The following is a 17857-nucleotide window of genomic DNA, read 5'->3' as shown; positions in this document are numbered from 1 at the left end:
GCAGGCGTATGTGTGTAAAACATGGTTAAAAACCGTGTGGAGGTCAGCTTTAAGTGTAATTTTAAGTTTTAGGTGTTAGTTTTAGTTTAAGGTGCAGTGTGTGATTGTGAGCAGGACTCTGTTCAGGAGATGTGCTCTGCTCTGACTGAACCCCAGAATAAAGATTATTCTGCTCGACAGCGTCGCCACTGAGTGACTGAACTCCAGCGAGGACAGACACTCGGCCGTCTGCAGACTGAATACATCCTAGCTGGCTCCTATGGTGTTGCTATGCTGTTGCTAGGTGGATGCTATGGATTCTTAGGCTGTTGCTATGGTGTTGCTAGGGTACTCTTAAGCTACATTCTCATGACTAGATTGACTTAAGTGACTCAAATCTGATTTTTTGCCTAATGTGGCTCTGATCTGATTTTTTCATGGCTGTGTGAACATGCCAAATCTGATTTTTTCAAATCAGATTTGAGTCACTTTCATATGTGGTCCTAAATCGCTGTGGTGTTGCTAATCAGATGCTATAGTGTTACTAAGTGTTTGCTATGGTATCCTAGGTGGTTTCTGTGGTGTTGCTAGGGTGTTGCTATGCTGTTGTTAAGCAGATGCTATATGGTTGTTAAGTGTTTGCTATGGTATCCTAGGTGGTTGCTGTAGTGTTGCTAGGGTGTTGCTATGCTGTTGTTAAGCAGATGCTATAGTGTTACTAAGTGTTTGCTATGGTATCCTAGGTGGTTGCTGTGGTGTTGCTATGCTGTTGTTAAGCAGATGCTATATAGTTGCTAAGTGTTTGCTATGGTATCCTAGGTGGTTGCTGTGGTGTTGCTAGGGTATTGCTATGCTGTTGTTAAGCAGATGCTATATTCTAGCTAAGTGTTTGCTATGGTATCCTAGGTGGTTGCTGTGGTGTTGCTATGCTGTTGTTAAGCAGATGCTATATAGTTGCTAAGTGTTTGCTATGGCATCCTAGGTGGTTGCTGTGGTGTTGCTAGGGTATTGCTATGCTGTTGTTAAGCAGATGCAATATTCTAGCTAATTGTTTGCTATGGTATCCTAGGTGGTTGCTGTGGTGTTGCTAGGGTGTTGCTATGCTGTTGTTAAGCAGATGCTATATGGTTGTTAAGTGTTTGCTATGGTATCCTAGGTGGTTGCTGTGGTGTTGCTAGGGTTTTGCTATGCTGGTCTTAAGCGGATGCTATATGGTTGTTAAGTGTTTGCTATGGTATCCTAGGTGGTTGCTGTGGTGTTGCTAGGGTGTTGCTATGCTGTTGTTAAACAAATGCTATATGGTTGCTATGTGATTGCTGTGGTTTCCTAGGCGGTTGCAGAGAGACAGAATCACAAAATTTAGGCTTAAAATTAATTTCACATGAATAAAAGTTGGTTTTATATTTTTGTAATATAACTACTGAAGGGAGGTTATATTTGAGTTGTCCCATTTTTGATACTTCCAATTGATGTATTTGATACATTTTGATGCATTAATAATATTATGACATATTAAATATTTGACCCATGGAGAAATTTGGTGAACATTCATTTTAATATCGCAAAATATATCGCAGAATAATAAAATAGAAATATTGCAATATCAGTGTTTCCCAACGTTGTGCGGCCATAGTATCACAGGTGGTTGCTAATCAGAGTCTATGCTGATGATCAGTGGTTGCTATGGTGTAGTTAGATGATTGCTTTGGTATTAGAGGTGGTTGCTATAGTGTTACTGAGTGGTTGCTTCACAGTGCTAAACAGTTTTGTACATATTTTGTATATTATTTTGAATTATTCACATTACACATATAGCTTATTTGGGACGTGCAGAATATCTCCTGTGTGTTTTAAAGCGTAGGCTGGGTATACGATACGTATAAAAGCAGGCTATAGAGGGGGAGGGGCTCTGAACTAAACTGGGTCTTCCCCTCCAGGCGAGATCTGCTCAGAGACTCAGCAGATCATCTTTTAATCACTGCTGGAGAAACACAGCAGCTCTGAGAGATTAAACACCACCACCCCCCCCCCAGAGACTGCTGTACTCAACACTGCACCAAGCTCTGCCTGGACAGCAGAGAAACAGTTACTCCAACAAAAGCAGGAGAAACTCTTTTTAATACACTTGATTTCAGAAGAAAGAATGAAAGAGGAGTTGTCCCATTACTTACAATACTAGAGACTCTAGACTCTAGCCTAAAGACTTGTGACTTGACTTTACTCTAGACTAAAGACTTGTGGCTTGAGTTGGACTCTAGACTAGGGTTGCAGCGGTAACCGGTTTCACGGTACACCATGGTATTAAAATGCACGGTTATCATACCGTGTGTGTTTGCTTATTACCGGTAAAACGCAAGCCAGCGGAGAAACTCACCCGCGCATGCGCAACTCTGCTCCGCTTCAGCTACTCAGCACACAGCGGTGAGAACGGCAGAAAGTGCATCAGACTAAACAAATCTCCGTCCGCCTAAAAAAAGGCTAAACTAAAATCAGCAGTGTGGGACTATTTCAGAGACCCGCCGAACGCACCCGAGGATGGTTATCGGATTTATAATCAATGTGGCCGTAAAGTCACAGCTAAAGGTGGACATACGTCAAACCTGTTCTCCCATCTCCAAGAACACCACCCCGCCGTGCAGCGCAAAGTATGTGTTTAGTTTAAATTTTAATCTGAACATAAATAAAACCTCTTTGTAGTCGTGCATAACCCATGCGGTAAGCGCCCGCAAAAGCGCTGAGTTATCCGAAATTTGGGCACGCAGGTACAGGCGTGAAGTGCGTGCTACGACGGATTCACGTGTTCGTGTAAAGGTCCTGGCCGGACTGGATGTGAAAGACGCCATTCATTTACATGCGTTCATTTTCACATTCTGACGTGCCTGTTTTTCATATGTTAAAACCAGACTCAGAAATAAATCCCCTCTATCTGGTTATATACCAACTCGGCAGTAAAACGGACGTTTACAACAGTTGTTGATCAGACACTCACCCAGGCTCAGTTTATCAGATATTAAATAATTTAAACTTAAATAATTGTACTGAATAGTTTAAACACAGGATTACATGTACTTCTTAGAGGACATGTAATGTGTGACACGTGTGTGTGTGTGTGTGTGTGTGTGTGTGTGTATATATATATATATATATATATATATATATATATATATATATATATATATATACACTACTCACAAAAAGTTAAGGATATTTGGCTTTCAGGTGAAATTTATGGAAAATGTGAAAAGTTCACACTACAGTGATATCATATCATAAAGGATGCGCTGGTGATTTTCTCAAATCAAACAATTTATTGAAACAAAAGTTAACAACAATGGTGGGTAAACCCCATTAAAAAAAAATAAATGTCTCAATAACTTGTCATGTGCCCGTGAGCATCAATTACAGCTTGACAACGACGTCTCATGCTGTTCACAAGTCGACTTATTGTCTGCTGAGGCATGGCATCCCACTCTTCTTGAAGGGCAGCCCTCAGGTCATTGAGGTTCTGGGGTGCAGAATTTCGGGCCTCTACAAGGCGACTCAGCTGATCCCACAGGTTTTCAATAGGATTCAGGTCTGGAGAAAGTGCAGGCCATTCCATTTGAGGTACACCAGTCTCCAACAGCCGTTCCCTGATGATGCGACCTCGATGAGCTGGAGCGTTGTCGTCCATGAAGATGAAATCAGGCCTGTGTTGTTCATGTAGGGGCACAATCACTGGATTAATGATGTTATTCAGGTAGTACGGGCTTGTCACTGTACCATTCACAAAGTGTAGGGCAGTTCTGTACCGACTGGACACACCTGCCCACACTGTAACACCGCCACCTCCAAAAGCTCGTCTGGTAACAACAGTGGCTGATGCATAGCGCTCTCCTTGACATCTCCAACATCGTTGCCGGCCATCATTTCTGCTCATCGGAATCGACTTTCATCAGAGAATAGCACTGAGGCCCACTGGTCCCTCGTCCAGCGTAAATGCTCCCTTGCCCATGCAAGACGATGATGCCTGTGCCTGGTGGTGTGGTCAGGTACCCTTGCAGGTTGTCTAGCACGCAGACCATGCTGATGTAAACGGTAAATGGTCTGACGTGACACTTGAGTGCCTCTCACCTCCCTTAAACGTGCCTGGAGTTGAGTGGCATTCATCATCCGGTTTCTCAGGGCATTGTTCACAATGTAGCGGTCATCAGCCTGGGATGTGGCCAAAGGACGTCCACTTCTACGCCTTTCTGTGACTCTTCCAGTCTCTCTGTATCTCTGTTGCAACCTGCTGATGACACTCTGTGACACTCTAAGCTCAGTGGCCACTTCGGTCTGAGAACGTCCCGTTTGAAGCATCGCAATAGCAAGGTACTGTTGATCTATTGTTAGGTGTCGTCTTGGTCTCATGATGTCAAAATGTGAACAGCATGATGAGGACAGCTGTTTAAACACCAGCTCTAATTGAACCAAGACATTTATTGGTCCATTCGAGGATCAAACACCTGTTGTGAATTTTGCCGTTAAGCTCCTCGTTAGAGAACAGCAACTTGTGCAAAAAGTACTGAACCATTTAACAGTTGGACATTTGCATTCAAAAGCTTAGAGTAGATCACATTAAGTTCACCTGTAAAGGTTTCAATGAATTTTAGGCTCGTCCTGAAATTTCACCCTAAAGCTGAATATCCCTAACTTTTTGTGAGTAGTGTATATATATATATATAACTATATTCACCCTTAATGCCCTTAAGAGTAGTGGAAAAACCTGGTTTCCTTCACCTAATGGTGTACAGTTTATTTTTTTAAGGAGACATTATCTATATAGTTGTTCCAGGTTTCTACAATAAATAGTTAATTGAACAAAAAACCTTTGTTGTAATTTCTTTAAGGGTCAGTTTAATAATATATGTAACAAACTGTGATACCGTGATAACCGTGATACCGCGGTATTTTCCGAGACGGTTATCATACCGTGAAAATCGCATACCGTTGCAACCCTACTCTAGACTAAAGACTTGTGGCTTGAGTTGGACTCTAGTCTAAAGACTTGTGACTTGACTATATTGGACTCTAGCCTAAAGACTTGTGGCTTGACTTTACTCTAGCCTAAAGACTTGTGGCTTGACTATTTTGGAGTCTAGCCTAAAGACTTATGGCTTGACTTGAACTCTCGCCTAAAGACTTGTGACTTGACTATATTGGACTCCAGCCTAAATACTTGTGGCTTGAGTTGGACTCTAGCCTAAAGACTTGTGGCTTGACTTGGACTCTAGCCTAAAGACTTGTGGCTTGACTTGGACTCTAGCCTAAATACTTGTGGCTTGAGTTGGACTCTAGCCTAAAGACTTGTGATTTGACTTGTACTCTAGACTAAAGGCTTGTGACTTGACATTGCTCTAGCCTAAAGACTTGTGATTTGACTTGTACTCTAGACTAAAAACTTGTGACTTGACATTACTCTAGCCTAAATAATTGTGGCTTGACTTGAACTCTAGCCTAAATACTTGTGGCTTGAGTTGGACTCTAGCCTAAAGACTTGTGATTTGACTTGTACTTTAGACTAAAGACTTGTGACTTGACATTACTCTAGCCTAAAGACTTGTGACTTGACTTTACTATAGAATAAAGACTTGTGACTTGTCTTGGACTCTAGCCTAAATACTTATGGCTTGAGTTGGACTCTAGCCTAAAAGACTTGTGACTTGAGTTAGACTCTAGCCTAAAAGACTTGTGACTTGACTTGGACCCTAGCATAAAGACTTGTGACTTGACTTGGACTCTATCCTTAAGACTTGTGACTTGATTATATCAGACTCTAGCCTAAAGACTTGTGACTTGACTGTATTAGACTCTAGTGTAAAGACTTGTGACTTGACTGTATTAGACTCTAGTGTAAAGACTTGTGACTTGACTGTATTAGACTCTAGTGTAAAGACTTGTGACTTGACTGTATTAGACTCTAGTGTAAAGACTTGTGACTTGATTTAGCCTTATTTTTTTGCGTTTTGTGAACATCTCTAGTGTGACACCCTGTAGAAAAGCCAACATAGTTCTTATTGTCCCAGTGGGGTTAAATTTCCCTGTAAAGCAGAGTGTGTTTCAGGCCTGCAGCAAACAGTATCACCTTCATTTACGTAGAAACTCACTCTGAAGCCAATTGTGTCCAGTAGCTTACAGTAACCCTAATGCTACAGATTTTGGGACATTCTGTTCTGCACGTGACGTGCATGCTTGTGCACACACACACACACACACACACACACACACTCACGTCGGCGGTCCGGTGGGAGTAGGAGAATTTCCGCTGTGACATTAGGCAGCGTGGAGCCGGCCGGGAGGAATGGAGCGCTGAAGGATCACCCAAACAGAACCTCCCGCTCTCCCAGCGGCTCAGATTAATAATAAACCCGAAGGGGGCGTGTTTACCCCGCCTGTTGCCATGACCGCCCCGGTTACTCAGGGAGACCGCAGGCTTTATGGACTGTTGTTTAGGTGATTGGTCACCACAGCGCTGGCTGTTTGTATTTGTGTTACTATGCACTTTTTGCGGTGGAAGTGGAGATGTGGTGCACCGGCTCGTTCAGGGGTGAAGGCATTCAAGGAAACACCGTAAACATCCAAAAGTGTTTGGACTAAAAGAGCCCTGTACCTGTTCCAGTGCTGGGTCCCACTCTACAGACACGTGCTGTAGCATTTAGCAACAGTAGCATTCAGACAGAGCTGCAGCACCAAGCCCAGTCCTGAACAAGATTAAAACCATCCAGTATACATCAATCATTAGGAACTGTAGGTAATTTTAGTTGATAAATGGTACATTTGGTTGGTTAATACAGTAGTTTGGTAAAATTGTTAAAGTCAGTATGTTTAGTTGGTTGGTAATGTTGGTTGCTAAAGTAAGTTTGTATTGGTTGGTTGGTATGTGTGGTTAGTAGGCTGGTAAAGTTGGTTGGTAAAGATGTTTTTTTGGTTTGCTTGTTGGTAAGGTTGAGGATCAACTAGTGAATAACACACAATGAGGAATTTCAGGAAAGTCAGTTGGTTGGCTATTCAGTATAGTTGGTTGGTAGAGTTGTTTGGTAAAGATGTCTGGGTGTTTGTTAGAGTTGGTTGGTAAAGTTCTCTGGCTGTTCAGTAGAGACTGTTGGTAAAGTTTGTTGGTTAAGATTTCTGGCTGTTATAGAGCTGTTGTAGAATCGGTTGGTAGACCTGGTTGGTAAAGTTCTCTGGCTGTTCGTTAGAGTTGGTTGGTAAAGTTGCCTGTGTTTTTGAGAGTTGGTTGGTAGTTTGGTCAGTTGGTTGAGTTGGTTGGTAAAAATGGCGGTTCGGTGGAGTTGTTTTGTACAGATGGTTGGTAAAGTTGGCTGGCTGTTCTGTAGAGTTGGTTAGGTTGGCTGGCTGTTGGGTAGATTAGGTTGGTAGAGTTGTTTGTTTAAGTTTTTTTTTTTTTGCTGTTCAGTGGAGTCAGTTGGTAGAGTTGGTTGGTAAAGTTGTCTGGCTGTTCGTTAGAGTTGGTTGGTAAAGTTGTCTGACTGTTCGATAAAATTAGTTGGTAGAGTTGGTTTGTAAAGTTGGTTGGCTGTTTGGTAGAGTCAGTTGGTTGGTAAAAATAGCTGTTCTGTAGAGTCGTTTAGTACAGGTGGTTGGTAAAATTGTCTGGCTGTTCAGTAGAGTTGGTTGGTAAAGTTGGCTTGCTGTTCATTATAGTTGGTTAGTTAGTCGGACGGTAGATTGGTGGAGTTGGTTGGTAAAGTTGGCTGTCCGGTAGAGTTGTTTAAGTTGGCTGGCTGTTTGGTAGATTGATTGGTAGAGTTTGTTGGTAGAGTTGGTTGGTAATGTTGGCTGGCTGTTTAGTAGAGTCAGAAGGTAGATTGGTAGAGTTGGTTGGTAAAGTTGTCTGGCTGTTGATTATAGTTGGTTAGCAGAGATATTTGATTAGTTGGTCAGTTTGGTTGGTAATATTGACTGGCTGTTGGGTAGAATTGGTTGGCAAAGTCAGATGGTTAGCAAAATCTGTTTGTAAAGATGTTTTTAGGTCCCAAAAGAAATGTGGTAATGGTAACTTTCTATGTGTTTAGGGTCTAAACGAGAAAGATAAATTAGCCAACTGAAAACAGATTATTTTGTTTGTATAAATAAATCTGGTGGGTTTTATTGGCTCGTTTTGACCTCCAGCGATAAGAAAACAGTGATGATCGTACAGATCTCTTAAGAAGAAGGTGCCAGAGCTGCTCTCCTGTAGCTTAACTCCTCAACTGTCACCATCATCTCCTGCTCTGGTGCTGTTTCCTGTTTGTTTACAGCTCTCTGTGCAGATGATGATGACGACAGATTAACGGTGAGCTCTCTTCTTCCTCTGCTCTTCTTTTCCAGGAACAAATCCGGACGCACCATCACGTACAGCCAGTTCAGAGAGGCCCTGTCCGAGCTGGCCAGGAAGCGCTTTAAAGATAAGTCCGGCGAGGAGGCGGCAGAGGAGGTTTTCAAGATGATAGAAGGGAAATCGCCAGTTATAGCAGGAGTCACGGTAATGAACAGGGCCACGGAGGCTCCTGCACTAAACCAGCATTCCAGATCTGCTTTCCTTATTTATATAAACTGGGAAAAACTTAAACCAGGGGTTCTTAACCTGGGAGCAAGGGATTATGCCACAAACTTGGTCAAATATAATCAAATAAAAGTAAAGTTTAGTAAAATTAACAAGTTTAGACTTCTTGTCTACAAAAGGGTTTATCCATTCCACCAACACAAGATTAGCCCCTCCCATTAAGGCAACACAAGTTTAGCTCCACCCACTTTCCTCCAGCAACACTTTAGCCCCACCCATTCAGCCTCCAGCAACACTTTGGCCCCAGTCATTCTCCCAACACAAGTTTAGCCCCACCCATTCAGCCACCAGCAACACTTAAGCCCCACCCATTCAGCTTCCAGCAACACTTTAGCCCCACCCATTCAGTCTCCAACAACACCTTAGTCCCACCCATTATATATATACAGTTCTGAACATAAATTAGAGAGCACTTAAAATGATGAGTTTCTTTGATTTTACCAAATTGAAAACCTCTGGAATATAATCAAGAGGAAGATGGATGATCACAAGCCATCAAACCAAACTGAACTACTTAAATTTTTACACCAGGAGTGTAAAGCATAAATTTATCCAAAAGCAGTGTGTAAGACTGGTGGAGGAGAACATGATGCCAAGATGCATAAAAACTGTGTCTAAAAAACAGGGTTATTCCAGAGCTGTATATTAGTGATATACAGGGGTTGGACAATGAAACTGAAACACCTGTCATTTTAGTGTGGGAGGTTTCATTTCATGGCTAAATTGGAGCAGCCTGGTGGCCAATTAGTAAGAGCAGAGTGTGAAGGTTCAGTTAGCAGGGTAAGAGCACAGATTTACTCTAAATATTGCAATGCACACAACATTATGGGAGACATACCAGAGTTCAAAAGAGGACAAATTGTTGGTGCACATCTTGCTGGAGCATCTGTGACCAAGACAGCAAGTCTTTGTGATGCATCAAGAGCCACGGTATCCAGGGTAATGTCAGCATACCACCAAGAAGGACCAACCACATCCAACAGGATTAACTGTGGACTCTGTAAGAGGAAGCTGTCTGAAAGGGATGTTCGGGTGCTAACCCGGATTGTATCCAAAAAACATAAAACCACGGCTGATCAAATCACGGCAGAATTCAATGTGCACCTCAACTCTCCTGTTCCCACCAGAACTGTCCGTCACCACAATAAATTATTGTGCTCTAAAACCAGGTGTTTCAGTTTCATTGTCCAACACCAGAAAACAAGAGATATGTATAATTTCTAGCATCTTTAACAGGATTTAAGCACTAACATGTTTTTTTGTAATCTCTCCAGAGGGCCGTGGCGTCGCCCACTGTGTCGCGGCTGACGGACACCTCCAAGTTCACGGGTTCCCACAAGGAGCGCTTCGACGAGACGGGCCGCGGGAAGGGCAAGGCCGGCCGGGTGGACATGGTGGACACCTCCGGCTACGTCTCCGGATACAAACACGCCGGATCTTACGAGAAAAAAACCCAACCCAAACCCCAAGCTAAGCCCATGTGAGGATCGGCCGCCTCGCGAACGAACACAAGAGGAGAAATAAGCACAACAGGATTAGTATTTTCCGTATTTCCCGTCGAGGGTATGTTCATATCCGTTCTCTTTTTCTGTGAATGAGATCAGTTTTCTGTTCCTTTTCCTCTTTGCTGTCTGAGAACTGGAACACTGTTTACAGAGCCGCCGCCAGCTGGTACATTCCTGACCCGCTCCAACATCCTCTCCCAACTCCAGTGAGGCTAAAATCTCAGAGTGGCAGAACAAAAACCAGAAAAGAAATCGAGTTTGAAGCTCAAAAAAAGCAAAAAAAGGTCTTAAAAATTGCTGCCAAGACGATTCCAAGAACGGTGCCAAGATTTATAAACACCAACACTAAGCACAAAACTAAACGTGTCCGCAGTATCACATGTTCTATTCATAGTGATGATCTGTGATGTGGTGATGTATTTGGAATGAAGACATTAGCAATTAGCATTTTGTGGCCTATAATAGTCTGCAGTTTGTAAACTCTTAAAGAAGTGATTTGGTGAAAAATCATATGAGCGTTATTGATCACTCACCCCAGATACAGTCGATCAGCCGAGACATGTTTGGTATTTGAAGGCTTGCTGCTTTAGTTTGTGACAGAAGATGCTAGGCTAACGATGCTACGCTATGCTAACATTTGCTGGACTTGTTAGACACCTGACACAGTCTCATCCCCTATGAACATACCAACCATACCAATATCCAATATATACCAAATGTATCTCTCAAAACCCTTTTAGATCCTCATTTTTGACAAACTATCATGTTTAGACCATGATGTGATTTACTTTAAGTCTATAAACATGAAAATAAGCAACTTTTACCTAATTAATAACAATAATAACCAGAACAATATATGGTTATACATATATATATAATTTTGCACAAGACCACCAAAGACCTGGACAGACGGCAATGGTATAAAGTGTACCTTTATAGGGATGTGTTGATGTAAAACACACCACTAGTGATCTCATTATAATGGAGTAGATCTACACAATATATTGTATATTGTTACTTTTTTGCAGTTTGATTCAAAAAGGAAAATTCACACTTTTTATAACTTTTATAAAATATCTACCAGAGACATGTTATATCTGACAAATATAATTTACATTACTAGTTTTTGATACACGTGCAGATTTTCACTAAGGCTAGGTGCAGCAGCATTAGCGGCAAACCACCAATGCTAGCCACACTAGCGGCTAATGCTAATTCTGCTCCAGCAGTGCTAGCCAGGGTTAGCAGTAGTGCTACAGTCCGATAATACTCACCTCTGAATGGTGAAAGAGCTAGTGTTCAGCGTGGTTAGCGGCTAATGCTAATGCTAATGCTGCTCCGGTCTGGGTGCTGGAGAACTAAACTGAATCTCCTGTATAACTCTGTACTTCAGCAGAGTGACTTTACTGCTCCTTAATACCTGACTGATAGAATTCATACATAAGGAGCACCGGATTATGAGGAGCTCTGATGATTTTTTGGAAAATTAAAGTATTTTAAGTGCAGCTTATAGTGTGAAAAATACGGTATACAATTAAGTAAAATGTACATTGTTGTTTTAGGTTATAAATAACTGACAGCACTTCTCCCAAATTACAAATAAAAATGTCATTTAGAGCATTTATTTAGAGAAAATAAGAAATGGTTGAGTTGAGAAATTAATGTATTATGGAATAACCTTGAAACCCATTGAAAACCTCTGGAATATAATCAAGATGGATAAACAAAAGCCATCAAACCAAAATGAACTGCTTGAATTTTTGTGACAGGAAGTTGTGAAGTTCTCCTAAAATCAGTGTGCAAGACTGGTGGAGGAGAACATGCCAAGACTTTTGAAAGCTAATTTATTCATTCTAGAAACAGATTGGTTTGGTGGGCTTTTTGGATTATGTGGAAATTGCCTGCATTAAAAGTACTGTTCCACATACTCTGTGCAATTACACATTCTCACCAGAGAGGGCTCCAAATCCCTCAAATCATTCAATCTTACGGATTGTTGCTTTAAAAAGGCATGTTTGTTTTGCAGTATTTTTAAACTATGTATTTAATAATATGACTTAATATGAGCAGCATTAGCCTAGCATCTCTGTTCTAGTTTAAACTAAGGGTAAATTGAAGATACCCAGCATGTCTTTGATGGCTGATCGACTGAATCCTGGCTGATGGATAATGAATCAATAACACTCATCTGATTTTTGGTTAAATTTCCTGTATTAAACTCAGTAAGGAAGGGTATTTGGTTATGAAATATGAGCTGTAAAGTTCACAGATGATTTGTTGGATATTTTACTTTTCGTTCATGTTTAATCCTGACCTTTATACTTGTGTGTGTTTTACTGTGCATCCCTCCCTGTGGTCGGATTAGACGGATTAGACTCGTGTACATTTCTTCTCCATGTTTCCTTTTTCTAAAGCAGAGCGACTTCACTGCAGACTAAAGCCCGGCTCTGATCTGTTGCCAAAACCCATCAGCTAATTTATTGAGCTTTAAAGAATTCTACTGATACTAAATATATATAAATATATATATTCTTATTGTGAAATTTGTGCACATTTAATAACAGTAACAAAATCTGACGGTTCGTAAGCGTAAAGCCGCCGCCGCTGATTGAGATTGTATAGCGTGATATTTTGTCGATGTTTTTATCCAGTATCTAGGGTCAAAAATATTTATGGTGTAACTATATGTATTTCTGATGCTAACGCTTGGTGGCATGATATTAAACACTGGCTGTCTTTTTTTTTGTTTTATTTGATTTGTTTTTTTTTTTTTTTGGAGATAAGAGCAGCCGGAAGCAGGAATTTACAACAGCATTCCGATCTTCCATAGTTTTTCCGTACTTTTAATCAGCTTAATCAGTTCTGTCCATAGTATCCAGGTACAGCACGCTCTAAAACTATGCACAGCCTATTTTTAAACTCAGTTTTAGTCTGACTACTAATGCACAAAATTTACAGAATCTCCTAGAAGTGATTACACCCCTCAAATTCCCGGTCATGCCGCTTGCCATCAGCTGCCGGAGCCCTGAGAGAGCACAATAGGCCTTGCTCTCTCTGGGTGGGTACAGTACAGTAGATGGCGCTCTTTCTTTCCCCTCATCACTCCTAGGGTGATGTTGATCAGCACAAGTCTGCGTCTGTGAGCCGATGTATCAGAACAGAGTCGCTGCGCTTTCCTCCGAGCGTTAGCGCTACTCGGCAAAAAGTTTAAAAAGAGGTGGAGTCTGACTTCACATGTATCAGAGGAGGCATGTGCTAGTCTTTACCCTCCTGGTGTTGGGGATCACTAGTGATTGGGGATATACAGCTGAGTAGCAGCTGAATGGGTGAGACAGTTGGCCAAATAAATTGGGAGACAATAGGAAAAGAAATAAAATAATAATCTATGTATAAAAATAGAAATTTGATACAAGGGCTCTACTCACTTCTAGGAGATACTGCATATCAATGCTAGTAATTTTGAGTCATGATAACACATTTTGTGGATGAAATATTGTCTTAAAAATAATAAGAGATAAATTAAGATGTTATTGCCATTTTCAGACCCATTTTGTGCCACTAATAATGTGATATTATACTAAAGCTAAATTCCACCATGAACTTTTAACTGTCACAAATATTCAGACATTGGAATTGGAGTATAACCAAGTATCTTAAAAAATATATCTTAAATAAATGAATAAAATCACTGTTTTCTTTAAAAAGTCAGTTTACTGGAGAAGATGCAAGGATAAGTTAATAACATAACTATTGTGACTTCAAGCTTACCTAAATAAAAAAAAAGTTAATATTAACTGAATCATATGTTTTTGCAGAATTAAAACTTCCATAATTTATTTTAAAATAGACACAGATCTTCCTGATAACCACAAATATCAGCAATGAAATTTTATACATTTATACATTTTATACGTTTATACGGAGGAATATTAAGTGTTAAGCGTATTTGAGGTTTTACTCTGCTGTCAGGAGGCCATGAGGTCAAATCCCACGACTGAAATGACATCTAATTATCTGTAATATCGTCTCTTTTACCAGTAAAACCAGTGAGAACATAATATTATGAGTAGCATCGTTAGCCTAGCATTTCCTGTTATAAACTACAATTGGGGCCAAACCAAAAATTGTTTTGGGTACAAAAAAATAAAATAAAATTTAAATAAAATACAATTTACAGCAGTCGAAAAAAATATATATATATTTTTAGAAGTTTTATAGCACGGCACCAAATCAAATCCTTATAAGAAGAAAAAATAATAATAAGTGTTAACTATTATGGAGGACGAAAAATGACAAAAAAAATATATATGTATATAATACATAAATGCACATATAAATAAATATATACACATATAAATAATTGTGTAGATTGTAAATTACTTAATTAATACTTTTCTTTATTTTACCAGTTCACCAATCTTGCTTTAGGTCGAGAATAGGACCGCCTACCTAATTAACATACAAATACAAAAATACAGCAAATACATGAAGATATGTGGAAATAAATAAATGAATTAAAAAAAATATATGCAGAAATAAATATATCAATAAATGTAGAAATGACTTATCTATACAATTATTTATGCATGTATTTATTTATTTATTCATTAATATGTGCGTTTATTTATTTATACCTACATCATATTTTGTCCTCCATAAACTGTTCACGAAGTGATCATCAGGAGTCATAGAATCAAAGCAAGAAAAAGAAAAAGAAAGGTTTTTTCTGGAAAAACTGATTATGTGACATATTTACTGATACGACACGACAATAGAAAATCGAACAAACTTAAAAATAAAAATGTCCTCAAAATAAAAAGTCATTTTTTTTTAGCAATTATTTGCTACAGTTTAAAAGTGACAGTTTAAAGTGTTATAGTTTTATATCATGACATTGAGAAATCCATATAGAGGAATATTAGGTTTTATAATAACGTTTCTACAAATAACCAGATTAAAGCCTCAAACTTTTGTTATTAAATTATTTTTTTGTGTATTATTTTAGAACATAAGGGACTGTTTAATATCTCTATTCTGTCGTAAATGATCTATAGTTCTGACAGCTGGTCAGTTATTATTAGATATATTAGTAATTCTTCAAAATCTTTATTTATGCTTCATCAGGTGATTGGGGTCAAATCTCAAAAATGTTTGAAAATTCTTAGAAATGCAATAAAAAATGTAATTTAATAGTTTGATGGTCTAATAGGTCTGTCATATATATAAAACAACAAAACCAGTGCTTTAGATTTGATAAATTATTATTGATTATACATTTTTGGGCAGTACTCGATAAATAAAATAATTGAGGTTGTTCAAATATAATAATTATACGATAAATCGATTTAAATTTAATTACCATGAAAGGCTTAGTTACATATAATACATTTTTACTTTTAGAGAATATTATGACAGACCTATATTTGGTAAAACCGACAACAAATCTATGTAGAGAAAAATTACAATTATTATTATTATTTATTATTTATTTTTCCCTTCTGGTACAATTTCCGTGTTTCAGTATCATCAGTAATATAGGAGTCATTTTATATCACAGCACTTTTGCTACATTTTTTTTTAAGTATGTGCAATTTTTCCAGCCTAATGAACAAATGTTTACAAGAAAAAAAGCACTTCAGCTAAATAACCTGCAGTGTCCTCTTACTAAACCTCGCGCTCAGAGTGTTCCTCCCTCACCTTAGCGTTAGCCGCTAGCGTACAGAGTGACTTTTTAATGCCAAAAAGTTTTAAGCAAAACAAAATGTAATCCGCAAACAAAAGCTTAGGAATCAAAGGGAAAAAGTGTATGTTGCAAATTCAAGAAAAATACATGGCAAATATATATTTTTAAATACACTTGGTTACTTCAGTAATTTTGAAAATTATTTCATTTTGTTGTGTTTTGTGAATTTTCTGCAGATTTTTTTGGATTTTTCTGCTAAATACTTCTGGAATCTAGTTTTAGCATTAACAATTAATAAACAATAGTTTATTAATGGTTACTAATTAGGTTGTAAAGGCCTTAAAAATCATTAATAATCATTTATAACTCATACGTAGAAAGGGCAACAATGACCTGTTGTTTGCCAAATAGTGAACCCACAGCCGTCTATACTGTTGCTCTTTCTACGTATGTGTTATAACTGATTATTAATGATTTTTAAGGCATTTACAACCTAATTAGTAACCATTAATAAACTAATTGTAAACCATTTATAAACCCTTTATAAAGGTAGTCTTATTTTAAAGTGGTACCCAAAAGTCTTTGACAGAAAAATCCACAGAAAATCCACAAAAATGAAAGCAATTTTTTTTTTATTACTGCAAAGGATAATACAGTAACCAAGTATATTTAAAATATATATTTGCTATTTTTTCTCTTTTGAATTTGCAACATACACTTTTTCCCTTTGTTTCTAAACATTTTGTTTGCTGATTTAATGTTTTTTTAGCACAAAATTCACTCCATACTAGTGCAACTTAGATCAACTTAAACTACACAAAGCCAGCGAAACCCTTCAGCAGGTTTGTTGTGACGAGATAACGAGCATGTACAGAGACGTATTCTTCTGCAGAAGGTCTATTTTCAGATGAAAGTGGCGCACTGTTCCTGTAGTTCCTGCTTAGGAAGTGACATATTTATATCAAACCGCGAGGAGGAGTATTGTTGTTGTATTTAACGAATGACTTCTTTTATTTTCTTCATTTTTATTTTAGTTTTTTTGTTGATGTTTCTCGTGTGCTTTAAAAATACTGCCAAATACTGTAATCCCTCTGTTTTTTTCGAGGAACAAAATGTCGTCTTATTTTATTTTTCATATAACGTGTTTTTTTAACGTGTTACGATGCCCTGCTGCATGTTCATGTGGTCGTGGTGATGTTGGAGACCTTAACTTCGTCTGTGTTTTGTAGCGTCGTTCAGAATAAAAGAAGAGAAAAATAAAAAATAAAAAAAGGAAGACAAAAGAATGGGAAAAATGTGACCTGAGGGACTGCCTGTGATTTATTTATTTATATATTTGTCATTCTTTCATTCATTCTCACTTGGGATGAGCTCATCACTTGTTTCACTCAGTTACATCATGCATCAGCTGAAACAGTAGAAAGGACAACTCCACCCAAAATCCCACTGAGAGAATATAGGACACTTTGTAGCTCTTTACCGCAAAAAGTATGTTATATACTGGGCTCTGTCTTACACCCTGCTCAAGGTGCATCACAATGCTCATTGCTATCTTACACCCCATCAACAGTCTATTTTCACAGTCTATTATCCCTTGAGTTCTCTTCACTGCACTGTGAGTGCGGGTAAAGCTCTTACTTTCCCTATTAAACATATCTATGAGTTCTAGTGTTGGTTTTCTACCATTTCTAAAATTTTAACAAAGGTATTTACGTAATCGACCACATTCCTTTTTGGAAGATGATGATTCCCCACTGTCCTTAACCTAAGTTTAGTAGTATTAGCAATCTTCTCAAGCGATTCTCTGATTGATGCATGCCAATACTTTGTACAATACAATACAATAATTTGACCCTTCTGAATCTGATTATTTTAGTTTCCACTGCTACAGGATTAAGGAATATTTCCACATGGTGGTATAACAAATGAGAAGCTACTCCCTGCATCAGTTAAGAGTTAAATAACTAGTTTCCAGCTGAAATATATTAATCACACATGCATGAATTATTATCCAAAGGGAGGCTCTTACCTATTTACCTGTTTAAAAGGTAGTGTATATTTGTTTGTTTTTTTTCTATTCCTATTTCTGAACATATATTTATG

At 38.6% G+C, this 17857-nt stretch overlaps 1 protein-coding gene across 1 annotated transcript in view; it reads left to right on the top strand.

Annotated features, from left to right (window-relative positions):
• The window catches only part of LOC103029217 (tubulin polymerization-promoting protein), a 42193-nt gene extending 25144 nt beyond the window's left edge, over positions 1 to 17049 (top strand). The window contains exons 4-5 of the mRNA XM_022685385.2: positions 8332 to 8485; positions 9841 to 17049. Coding sequence (XP_022541106.1) covers positions 8332 to 8485; positions 9841 to 10050 — 364 coding nt within the window. The 3' untranslated portion in view covers positions 10051 to 17049. The remainder of the gene's footprint in view (positions 1 to 8331; positions 8486 to 9840) is intronic.
• Positions 17050 to 17857: the final 808 nt, after the last annotated feature.

This window comes from Astyanax mexicanus, chromosome 1, assembly GCF_023375975.1.
Source record: "Astyanax mexicanus isolate ESR-SI-001 chromosome 1, AstMex3_surface, whole genome shotgun sequence".
NCBI classification, from domain to species: domain Eukaryota; kingdom Metazoa; phylum Chordata; class Actinopteri; order Characiformes; family Acestrorhamphidae; genus Astyanax; species Astyanax mexicanus.
Note: the sequence above shows the minus strand (reverse complement) of the source record. Positions and strands in the feature narration are given on the sequence as shown.